Source organism: Mesoplodon mirus (genome assembly GCF_964341445.2).
Source record: "Mesoplodon mirus genome assembly, chromosome: 14".
In the NCBI taxonomy this organism is placed as follows: Eukaryota; Metazoa; Chordata; class Mammalia; order Artiodactyla; family Ziphiidae; genus Mesoplodon; species Mesoplodon mirus.
The window spans coordinates 61,313,608-61,325,830 of record NC_138990.1 but is presented as its reverse complement, the minus strand read 5'-3'; the positions used below and the strand labels follow the sequence as shown (position 1 = coordinate 61,325,830).

The 12,223-nt window shown below is 57.8% G+C and overlaps 1 protein-coding gene across 2 annotated transcripts; it reads right to left on the bottom strand.

Moving 5' to 3' along the window:
* Positions 1 to 4,743: 4,743 nt before the first annotated feature.
* Positions 4,744 to 8,354, bottom strand: SIX3 (SIX homeobox 3; the record flags this gene model as incomplete). Of its 2 annotated transcripts, none has more annotated exons than XM_082642408.1 (3): positions 7,544 to 8,354; positions 5,523 to 5,682; positions 4,744 to 5,170 (listed from the first exon to the last, which is right to left on the bottom strand). In XM_082642408.1, exons 1-3 carry the CDS (start codon positions 8,344 to 8,346, stop codon positions 5,081 to 5,083), a joined length of 1,053 nt encoding a protein of 350 aa, XP_082498534.1. In that variant the 5' UTR covers positions 8,347 to 8,354. The 2 variants fall into 2 exon arrangements, with proteins under 2 accessions (XP_082498534.1, XP_082498533.1); XM_082642407.1 differs by lacking the exon at positions 4,744 to 5,170 and having other exon boundaries at positions 5,490 to 5,682; positions 7,544 to 8,165; positions 8,256 to 8,352.
* Positions 8,355 to 12,223: the final 3,869 nt, after the last annotated feature.

The following is a 12,223-nucleotide window of genomic DNA, read 5'->3' as shown; positions in this document are numbered from 1 at the left end:
TATGTTGTGTTGGGAAGGAGGTCTACGGATGTTGGGAAACTGCTCTGGGGGCAGGCGGATGTATAAGGGAAAGGGCTCTCTACTGGGTTTGCGATGACATGGCTTGGGGCTGAGATGTGTGCATAACGTGGGGGTAATATTTGTATAGATAATCGAGTATGTGTGCGTGTGTGTGTGTGTGTGTGTGTGGCGTAGCCTCTGTCAGCCTGGCTGTGCCTGCTCGCTCCTGCGGAGCCCCGCCTGACACAGACAAGCTCAATCAGCCGCTGCATGAATACACTCGAATGGAAAGTTGTGCTCAGCTGACCGGAGAAATCGGACCCGGCTAGCACTGCTCCCCTCCTCCCTGGCTCTCTCCTGCCCTCCCTTGGGCCAGACACCCGCACCGACCAGCGCACTGGGGCAGGAGGCTCAACTCAGCTGGGGCCGGAAGGGGCCTGGGCCGTGGGAAGTTGAGGGGCCTGAGCCCAAGAACTTGGGGGCGAGCACCCCCGGTGGGCTGGACACCTCAGCCCCAACTCTTAGGGGTGGAGGGCGTAGGGGAGGGCCTGGGAAGGTCCCCAAGGTGGCAGCCGGTGCCTCAGGTGACAGCCACACAAAGACCCAGGCAGGGAAGGAGGCAGAGAAAGACAGGGAGAGGGAGAAGATACAGAGACATCCCCTGCTTGGAGAGGCGAAGCACACCCAATGCGCCATGGGTCTGGGACTAGGCTGTGAGCTCCAGTGACCTGAGCGATGAGCTGGGTCCAGAATATTCCAGGCTGGCCCATTCTCCTTTCAGAAGAAGCTGAGGGAGCCACTCTACTACCACAGCCCACACTAGGGTTCGAGTTCCACCCCCATTTGGTTCGTCTAGGCCTGGGCCTGGCCCTCCCAGACATCACTGGAGCCCTCCGTGCGTCCAAAGTCCAGCCATCCCTGGCTGGTCTATGGCCTCCACCACCAATCCCAGACTGGCCAGGCTCCTGTGCCTCCAATCCCACTATTGATCAGCATCCCCACCCTGCACCATAGCAGCTTCCAGGTCATTTCATTTTAATCAGCTGTATGTCTCGCCAGGGATAATCAACTGCACTGGCGCTGGGCAGTCGATGCTGCAGGATTCGAGGAGGGCCAGAAGAGGGGCCTGGTAGACAGAGCTGGGGGCGGGGCTGACGAGGGAGAGGTGAGCAGGCCGGAAAAGGGGTAGAATGACCTATATTCCCTCGGGCAGGCGGCTTCTAGGGGTCAATGCCTTTGATACAGATTTTCCCGGGTTTCGCATCCCATTCTGCTGTTCAGGTTTCTGGTGCAAATCCCAGATCGCCATTGTTTTTCTTTGAGGGAGGCAGGAACGAAGAAAATATTCCCAAATTGGCTGTTATTTTTCAAGCCCCTCACACCCTAGAGTAGGCGACCCAGATACAGGTACCCAGAGGCCTATGCACACAGGGAAGGTTCCGAGCCAGAGTGCGCCGGCTGGGGCACCAGAAGGAAATGCACGGTGCACAAGCAGGGATGCGACCGAGCGGCGTGTGCCACGGCTCTGGCACACCTGGAGAGAAGCTGGCCCACGGGCTGGCCCAGACAGAGGGGGCAGATGAACGTTGAGGCCTGCTTACCCAGCCTGCTGAGGCCCAAGCGAGCGAGATCATGGGCACACCCGCTCCCCTTGCTAAGGCAGAATCCACAACACTCCTAGGCCATGGGGGCTACATTTAGCGGCTGCGATGGCTTTTCCCCAGCAGGGCTTCAGCCAGGCCTTGCCCTCGAGCTCTACCCTGGCGGCCCCTGGGACGTTGACTGCCTTGGCCGTGGCTTTGAGGGACCCAGAAAGAGAATGGGCAGGCAGCCGATTAAAGGAGAGATCTGACCAGAAAGGGGCCTCTTTCCCCTCTCTCTGATGTTTAAAGGGGCAGGGGCCAAATCCAATGTAATGTCCGCAGTGTGTCAGGGTAACGGGTGGACTGGGGAAGCCAAAGAGCCCAACTCCCCTCTGCCCTCTGGGTCAAAGAAGACCCATTGTGACTCCCCATTCCTTAAAAGGAGAGGAAGGAGGGTTAGGGGTGGGCAACCGCCTGGCGGTCATATCTGTGGACTGACTAGAACAAGGGAACCCACACATGTCCACACCAGATTCAAGACTCACAAGACACACGTCCACTGCACGGAAACTCCTGCACACACAGCATCCTGTAGGTGTACTTAAGCCACTCCTTGCAGAACTTGGGACATATAAACTGCCCAAACCTCCCACAGATACCCACCCTATAGGCGACAGACATGAAAACACACACTGGGCACACACTGATTCAACGTACACACTTTTATATCAAACATCACAACACATACACACCCCTTTATATGTAGACCTTGACTGCATGGTGGAAGCCAGCTTTCAGAATTGCACACATCCACACCACTCACAACCAGCACTCATGCCTCTCCTGCAGGGAATCCTTAGGTAAGGTCAGAAAGTGCAGAGTGGGGTATTGGTATTTGTACAGACCTAGTAGACATGTAGGAGATGACAGTGGCAGACAAGAGATAGCAAGACAGATAGCAGGCTGGTGACACCCAACGGGGCTAGGCCCCCAAGGCTGAAGTGGAGAAGGAGGAATGGGCACTGGTTGCCCCAAACGCTTTCTCTGCTGGGTATGTTGGGAGAAGGAAGCATTTTATTAACACTGGTTTGTCCCCTGTCCCCAGACAAAAAGGCATCTGCTCCCTAGTGTCACCAGTCAAGGCCCTTCCAGGGGTCACCCTCTAGCAGCACCATGCCTTTCTTTCCACCCATCAATTCTGGGCGGTCTGTTGGGTAGGGTCCTTCCAGACACCCCACACTGTCTGAGGCAGCCACGCCTTGGGTTTCCAGGCCCAAGGTCTGGGTCAAGTATGTGACAGGCCATTTGAAAATGAGGGTAGGGGACGAGCCCCTCACCCCAGACATCATTCTGTGCACCAGAACAGAGGTCCAGGCTGAGGAGAACCCAGGCAGCCCCTTCCCCAAATTCCTACTACCTGGGTCACTATTGCCTGGAATGTGGCTCCATGAGGAACGTTTCCCCGGGCAGTGAACACACGCACAGATTTTAACACTGTGTGCCAGGCCACAGAACTTGGAAGCTCTTGAGGTGGTCTGGATGCCCTGATTCTAAGTAAGTACGCACGCAGGAACCTTCTCCACACAAGCGCATGCCCTGGGCGCACAAGGCCCCACTTGCGCCCAGGGCACCTCCCGGCCTGGCCGCCTTTCTGCCCAGCCCGGCCTACGTAAACCCAATGGTGCTGCCAGGCTGGGGACAAAAGGAAATCGGAAATCAAAATTAGTTTGGAAACAGGCACGAAATTCCAGGCACGTTTCTCCTTAATCCTACTCGCTTTGGAAACTGGACTTTCAAGTGAAGGCAAGTTTTCTGAAATTACCTCTTCGGCTCCTCCTGGGGCACAGGCCAGCCTGGCCCAGAGTGGCGGAGGTGCCGCCAGCCACCCCAACTCAGGGAACTGTGGGCCCTCAACTCACCCCCAGCGCGGGGCGGGGAGGCCAGGGGCCAGCGGGAACCTGGTTGGCAAAAAGCAGTGATTTCGGGGGGTGGGTCGTTTTAAAGTATAACCCAACTCTGAAATGCTCGAGAGACTCCAGTTGATCCCAAAAGACAAAAAGAAATTTCAAGGAGACAGAGAGCCATGAGGCAAGTCATACAGTCACACAGACGCACATGCGGGTGGTGAGGAGGGAGTCCATCCTGATTCTAGGCCCTAAACTCAAACTACCTCCTTGCTGTCTCTATACCCGCCTCATCCGGCCTACAGTTGTCCCCTGACCTCCACCCCACCCCCAGAAGAAGAGAAAACCTGTCACCTCCGGTCTAGATTTATGCTTGCGTTTGGCGAACTTGTGTATTTCCCTTAAAAAAAAAAAAAAAAAGGCAGTAACAACCAAAAGACGCCAACGCACTCCCAAAGACTCACCAGGGCTGCGGCAAGGCTGCAATTCCTGGGGATCTAGGCCTGGCATCTCGCGCTGAAGAAACCGACCGTAATCCCCTCTCCCTGCACCCTCTCTGCCTTTTCGCTCAGGATTTGGCTTTAGTTCTTTTCCGAAGGGCCTGTTCCCATCTTTCCACCTCCGCTCCCCTTCTCCAGAAAACAGCTCAGACACAGTCTTAAAATTCTGCTCCAGCTCCGGCGGCATAGCTGGAGTGGAAGCAAAGGCCGGGCTGCTGCACGCCGGGGCTGCCGGCACAGGGGCGGATAAAAACACCAGTCTCCGGGAGTGATAAGAAAATGGAGAATACTGTATTTGCTTTAGAAAGTTTTTACATATAGATAAACACGCAGTTAAGATAACAGTTAAAGCGCTCTACGGGGAGTGAGAGATATCTCCAAAGCAGCTAAGAAATACTTGAAATAGCTTTTGCATAAGAATACTACGGTCTCACTCTCCGCTTTCGCTAGCGACGGGGTCCCTCTTCCTAACCCAGCTCGCCACGCCACGCCTTGACTGCCAAGTCGACGCCAGGAACATCGAGTGGGAGGGGAACCCCAAAAAGGAAAGAGACAGGTGAGCGGGAAGGGAGAAGAGGGTGGGAGAGAAAAGAAAGAGAAAGGGAGAGGAGAAAAAGCAATATCATATACAGGCAATTTCTACACATATATTACAAACTGGGAAAATGACCGATCATTAAGATATACATAATTCATATAAAATTTTGAAATAAAAATAAAAATCTGTTACAGTCATAACTATTCTTTTTCCACATTTATAACCAGTACCCACACAGGCAGTGACAGAGTGGAGAGAAAAAGGTGCTTAACAAGAAAATGATTGTCTGCTGAACAAAAAACAGAAGATTGCATCTTGTTTGACCAATACTTGGACTTAAAAACAGAGAAGGAAAGAGCGAGAGAGGAAAAAAGAGCGCAACAAAAGGCGAGAAACATTTGCTATTTCCCTCTCGAGGAGTTCTCTTTTTTTTAAACAAATTCCGAACGGAGATGGAGGGTTTTTTTTTTCTTTTTGTCTGTTTTGCTTTTGTCGTCTTGTCGTCGTGGTGGCGGTCGGTTTTTGTATAGTCGACTCTTTTTAAATCGTTTTAAACTAGAGAGAGTATTTTCCCAGATACAAATAAATCGTCATGCAGGTGGGGTGCCGGGTCCGTGGGAACCAAAAGGAGAAGCCGTGCTTGTCCTAGAAAGTATACAATTGTCACCTCTTTTATGTTTTCTGCCCGCAGCATCAGCGTTTGTGACTGTCTGTTGGCGTCGCGGTCCTTTGGGGTGGCCGTGGTGGTAGATGGTGGTTGGGAATTGTTGATGGTTTGCGTTTGTTATTTTTCTTGGTTTTTATATATTTTTGGCTGGAGTGGAAGTGTGTGTGTACTTGGGTGTGTGTATGATTGTGTATCCTGATTTCGGTTTGCTCTAGGGATGGAGGAGGAAGAGGAGGAGGTCGAGGAGGAGGAGGGGAAGGAGGAGGGGGAGGAGGGGGAGGAGGGCGGCCTTGGGTATCATACATCACATTCCGAGTCGCTGGAGGTTACCGAGAGGATGGAGGTGCCGGTGTCCGCGCGCTCCGTCAGGCTGGACACGCTGGTGGTGGGACTGGCCGCCGTTGACGGCGACTCTGCCGAGCCGTGCGTGGGGCATCCGGGCTCGGCCAGAGAGCGCATGCTGCTCGGTCCAATGGCCTGGTGCTGGAGCCTGCGGGAGACAGAGAGCGGCGCCCGCCCTGACACGGCAGCCCCAACACCCGGTTCCGCCAAGCCGCCTCCCTGAGCCCGCGCCGCCGGGAAGCCGGGCATGCCGCCGCCGGTGCTCCGCAGCCGCCCGTGCCCCTCTGCCTCCCGAACCCCGCGCCCTTCGCCGCCGCCCCCGACTTCGCTCTCTGCGCGTACACCCCTCCTCCGGGCATCTGTCGGCTCCCTGAGCGCTGCAGCCTCCCCAGCGCGGTCTGGCCTCCCGTCTTCCCCTCCCCGGCATTCTCTGGAGCCTCCCAAGGCTTCCCAAATCGGGGCGGGCCTCGGAGGGAGAGGTAGAACCCGAGGCCGGCCGCCAGAGGAGGGGAGGCCCCGGGCGCAAACTGCGAAGGACGCCGAGCCCCGAAGGGGCAAAAGTCGGGGAGAGGCTGAGTGTTTCTTCTTCCCCAGCCCCGGGGACTCTTCCGACTCAGCCGGCTGCCAATGGAGTGGACGGGTCCCCTCAATGCCTCCTGCCTCAGCTCCCCCAAATCAAGAGTTGCGGGTTGCTCGCCCGCCGCCTCTTCCTGGTAGGACCGGCTGGCTTTGCTCTCTGGATCCTTGAGCTGAGCGCAGGATCGGGGGAAGAGAAAATGAGGAAGCTGGGAGCAAAAAAGTGGAGGAAGAGGAGGGAGAGGGAAAGCGGGAGACAGAGAAGGCAGGAGTGGAGAGCAGAGCCGTCTCCGGCTGCCCCTTCCCCGGGCCAGGCAGCTGCTACGTAAACCTAGTGTCTCTGAGTTCTCCCCACGAGGAGGCCTTCCCCTCGCCCTGGGCGCTGCCCCCATCGGGCGAAAAGTTGGCTGCAAAGGCAAGGGTGAGAGGGCCAAAGGCTTAGGCCTGGGACACCTAAAACGGAACACACTCCCTCCCTCCCTCCAGGAGCTCACACCAGTCCCCAGCCCCGGCAGCTGTCGGCAACTGCAGCCCTGCTCCCTGCAGCGCATCAGGCCCAGTGCCTACCCTGGCAGGGTTGGGACACAGGCCTTCCATCAGGGCTTTCATCCCACTTCCTCCTTCCCCTCTGCCTCTCCACTCCTTTCCTCTTTCCCCTTCTTCTTATTTTTCTCCCTACTTCCCCCAGGCCCAGCTCTGCTGACAGGTCAAGCCCAGTGCAACTTTGTGAGTTTGTGGCCAACTTGCCGGGCAGCAAGGCAGCTTCTGCTCCTATTTCCCAATTTAGTGGACCAAGGGGATGCTCCTTGGCTTCGGCAGGAGGGCTAGCACCGACACACACACACACACACACACAGCCTCTCCACTCCCAGCCTGGCTCTCCTGCTCCTGGTCAGGCAACTTTCAAGGCTTTGGGTACAGGCCTGCTGCACGGTGGCCACCGGCCTTTCCCCTTCATGCCAGGGACCCAGGTTCCGTTTCCTCTCCCAGACGTTCGTGGATTCCTCCCTGGGTTTTTGCAATGCGTGGAAATAAGAACCAGGTGGCAAGGAGCGCTTTCCTTTCTTCCCTGTTTGTAGGCTCCAGAGAAGCCCGGAGCTGGATCCCAGGCTGAGGAGGCTGCCGCGGGTGCAGCGCAGGGCTAAGGCTCCCAGGGACACGACCCAGGGGTTATGGGCACTCAGGACCTCACACACACTCTCTCCACCCTGACGAGAGCCCCTTTAGGGCAAAGCAATCAATACACCCACGCCCGCTCCTCTTCCACGCTCCTGGGCAAGCGGAAACTTTCTCCAACTGACCAGGAGGTCTCGGCTTCTCGCTTGCTCGGCAGCCGCTGGCCTCCCGCCTCCTGTCCGCTCACCCTCTTTTCAACCGCTCTCCCCCTCCCCGGCCCCGAAGAGTGTAGCCAGGCCGCGGGCCCCGCCACTGACCTGTTCTTGGCCGCCGCGGCGCGGTCGCGCTGCCTCCGGTTCTTAAACCAGTTTCCTACTTGTGTGGGAGTGAGGCCGGTGGCCTGCGCCAGTTCGCGTTTCTTGCTGGGGTTGGGGTAGGGGTCCTGCAGGTACCACTCCCTCAGCAGGCTCCGAGTCCGCTCCTTGAAGCAATGCGTCTTCTGCTCGCCGTCCCAGATGGTGCGCGGCAGCGGGAACTTCTTGCGCACGCGGTACTTGTCCACCGGGCCGAGCGGGCGGCCGCGCAGCTTCTCGGCCTCCTGGTAGTGCGCCTCGAGCCACATGGCCTGCAGCTTGCCGTGAGACTCCTTGGTGAACTTGTGGTTCTCCAGGATGTGGTAGAGGTCGCGGAAGTTGCCCGTGTGGAAGGCGACCACGGCGCGCGCGCGCAGGATCGACTCGTGCTTGTTGATGGCCTCGCACGCCCCGGGGGCCACGGGCAGCGACCAGAGGAAGCGGCCCAGCCGCTCGATGTCGCCCGTCTCCTCCAGCGTCTCGCAGACGCTGGCCACCTGCTCCGGCGAGAAGTTGAGGGTGGGCAGCTGGAACATGGACAACTCTTCCGGGGGGGGCCTGGAGCCGCCGCCGCTGCCGCCGCCGCCTGCTCCGCCAGCACCGCCGCCTCCCGCACAGTTCCCGCCGCCGCCGCCTCCCGCGCCGCCGCCTCCCGCACCGTTCCCGGCGCCGCTACTCGCCAGAAGTAGGGAGCGGTGATGAGAATCGGCGAAGTTTGGCAACAAGAAGTGGGAGGAATAGAGGTCTAGGGGGGAGCGGAATACCATGGACTGACCTGAGAGGAGAGGAGAAAATTCAGGGAGAGGAAGAGAGAGGGGAGGAAGAGGAGGAGAGGGGCGATGAGGACCAGGAGGAGGGAGAGGAGAGGGGGGAGGAGGAGAAGGAAAGGAGGGGGGAGCAGGAGGAGGAGGAGGGGGAGGAGGAAGGGCGTAAGGGACACCCACACCCCACACACATCCACACACACACACACCCGCGCAGCCACATAGAGAGGGAGGAAGGAGAGCGGCCCGGTGCGCGCGCGCAGAGAGAGAACCCGAGACAGAGAGGGAGAGGGAGAGAGAGCGAGCGAGAGCCAACCACCGCCGAGTCAAGATTCAGCGATTCCACAGCAATCGCCCTAATGACAACAGCCTCATAATATCTCCCCTAAATCCACAGTGAGTGCAGCATTGAAACATTTTGTTTCGCTTTTCTATTGGTCTGCGGCGTGTCGTTGTGGCGTTGCCACGGCAACCGCTGCCAATCACTGTCAGCCCTGCCAATCAATACCGAGAACGTAAGGACGGTTTTACCACTTAGCCAGAGTGGGGGGGAGGGGGAGAGCAGGGAAAGAGGGAGAAGGGGGGAAAGAGAATTTTTTTTTTAATCTTTGCAACTCTTAATCTCACCACCTTCCCCCTTCTCTTCCTCTCTCTCTCTCTCTCTCCTTTTCTTACTGTCTCTGAGCTCCCTCTTTTTCCCTCTTCCCCAAAGAAGTTGATCCAGAAAATTTAATAGCCATGGGCATAGAGTTGTTGAATGGGATGAGCAATTAAAGGGGGGATTTTGTTGGGAGGTGAGAGGCTCCCCACGCTGCATGAACGCCGAGGGCCAGCCCCCAAGGAGAGGCCGAGGGACAGTGGAGCCAGCAGGGTTTGCACATGGTGTGCACGTCGGCCGCCTCTTTCTGCCTATGTGAGCACTAATAGCGGCGAGGAAGAAAGGAGAGATGAGATCATGGGGCCCACCGCGCGCCGACCCTGGTCCGGCGGGCTGCTGCGCCCCAGGATCTCGGATTTTGGGGGGCATCCGGTGCCTGGGAGCTGGAGCCCAGGACCTAGGGTGCTGGAAACCGCTCTGGCCTCCCTGGTCTGCAGTCCTCGGCCACGTTTACCCCAACTTCCTCTGCATTGGATCTGGCTTCTCTTTAACCCTGCTCCCAGTCATGGAGCCTTGATTTCCCCTATTGGCTTATATTTTTAAATAGCAGTAGAAATAACAGTACACTTTCCATCTTAAAAAGCAACCCGCCTCTTTGTTTCCCCCCCAGATTTCAGCTGCCTCCCTAGGAGCTGTGGAGGAAGTTGGGTTGAGATGCCTGGAAGCCCTCTGCCCCCCTCCCAAGATGCCACCTACCCCACAACCCCCAAGGGGCTCTGGGTCTGCCTACCAGCCCCAGAAGGCCACTCAAACTTTGGAGGCTGCCCCAAACAAATGGATAGGCCTGAAAATTGCTTGTTTGCTCATACTAAAAAGAAAGAAAATTATAAAACTGTCTAATTCCTTTAAGGAAAGTAACATCACAAGCCTAAAACAAACCCCAAAAGGCCCATAGCATGGGGAGGGCCCTCCCTCCCTCTGGCCACTGCAGCCTCCAAGCCAGGCATGGGTATTTATTCTAAGGTATGTTGCTTTTAAGAACATGTAATCATCATCTTGAGCCGGGCCTCCCTTTGTGAGGCTTCAGTAACTATGGAAGTGTGATTTACGCAGATTTGTCGGGGTCAGAGACGTCTTTCCCCTGAGCACTGTGTATATTTAGACAGGACTCGGTTTGGTGTTAAAAAGTGTATATTTTGAATGAGTTCACACACAGTAGCCAACAATGCCCACATTGTCGGCCCGTGTACAACGTGTATTGAAACGCAGCGTCCAGACTTCAACTAATCTGCCCTCAATAAAGCTGAAATAATTATCCTAAGCTGCCTTTCCAGAAGAAAAATCATTGAGGAATTCAAAACTTTTTTGAAAAAAAAAAAAGATCTTTTCTACATTCCGATGGAGATCTGGGGGTGAGGCGCTGAGTCCACACCACTTTGGAGATCTCAAAGAGGGAGGAGAGAAAGAGAGACTGTGAGAGAATTGAAATAGGAAACCTAACGCGACAGGGGCTGCAAGTGTCCCAGCCCCTAAACCCCTAGTTCTGGCCCTGGTTAGGCCTTGACTCCCCGAGCACCAGGCCTCCGGGGTGAGAAATGCAAGCTGCTTTGGAGGCTCCACTGCGGCAGGGAGGCTGTGGGCTGGGCGAGGGGGCCCGACACCAGCCATTCAGCCCCAGTCAGCCAGGGTCGCTGGTCCTAAACCCGCTGACTGCGGCAGGAAAATATTCGCCCACAGGGAAGACCCGCCAAGCCCCACTTCGTGGGGCTCCGGGTATCTCTCCCCTCCGTGTATCTTCCTCCCAGCCGTGAGTCCTTTTCTGCTGAGCTGCGAAGCTCTAGGCGGTCGTTCACTGTGGGCCCAGAAAGAGCCCTAAGGTTGGGACACAAAAACAGACACTTCATCTTTTCTTCCCGATCCCTTTCTCTTGTAGGGGAAGGATTATAGGCTGAGGGGTGGGAGGGGGAAGGGGCAGGAGGAGGAAGCGGGGGAGGAAGGAATGAAAAAGGGGAGGGGAGTGGGTATTGTGCCGCGTGTGGGGGGAGAATTCCTACGGGTGGGTTTCCGAAAATTGTGTTCAACTTTTTGAAAACAGCTCGTGACCCCGAAACTGCATCCCCTGGAGCCGAGGACCCAAGGCGCCGGGCGGGCGGGTGAACCCAGCCAGTCCCCTCCCAGTGCCCGCAACCCCCGCCTCCGGGTTGGGGCGACCCGGCCTCTCCCGGCCGCCGCCCGACCAGCCCCAGAGGGAGGCTGGGCAGGTGCCGCGGGCTCAGCCGAAAGCGCTGAAATCGAAAACCGTCGCCACTGAAGAAGAATTGAACCAAGTGGTTCTGAGGCTCAGCCCGGCGGCACCCCTGCCCCCAGCCTCAGCCGGGGAGCCTGCCGACCCGCCGCACCCCTCCAGCGGCTTGCGGGTGCAAAGTCGGGCGGAGGGAGGCAGCCAGGCGCGCAGCTTTGTGCGCCGGGCCAGGGCCGGGCGCGGCGGGGCGGGCGCGCAGCCCCCGGCTGTCAGAGCCTCCCCTCAGAGCCGAGCTCCGCGCCGCCCACCGAGCCACCCCGCGGCCCCGCAGCTGCCAGCGCCTCTCCGCTCCGGCCCGAAGCACCACGCCCGCCGGCCGGAGCACGTAAGTTGAGAGTCCAGAGAGCTGGGGAGGGAGGCGGGGCGGCCAGTCCTCGGCGCGGATGGCTGGACTGGCTCCCGGCCGAGCTGGGAGCGCAGGCTCCGCAGGATGTCGGTCTAAGGGTGCTGGCGGGGGCCTGGGGGGTGTGTGTGGAGCACCAAAGCTTCCCCTCCCAAATTCCCAGACTCTGGGCGTTGGGGAGGGTGTTAGGAGCTGAAGGACCTAAGGTTCTGGGGCCCAGGCCGCCTGCCCTGCTGCTCTGGGGACCCCAAGCATTGGGCAGAGCCAGGGGTGGGAGGTGGGCCTGGGGGACGCCTGGAGGAGGTGGCGCGCATGGGGCTCCTGCACCCCGGTGTCTCTGAGAAGGGAGATCCGGATGGACAGGTCAGCCCGCGGAGCCTCTAGGTCTCCTCCGCCCTCTGGCCGCTCAGACTCCGGGGATTTGGCACCCGTACAGGCCGAGGTCACAAAATTGTCACCATCGTCCCTGCTTTAATCCTGGCCCAGGAGATGGGAAGGACAGCAGTACAGGTGATGGGGGGAGAAAGGGCGTTTGGGCTGGAAGATGTCCTTCTCTTACCAGGACCTACCGGGCATTTATTTACAACTGTCAGCCCCAACCCAGGCAGTCTCAACTCCACCAGAAGAGGTGCCAAGA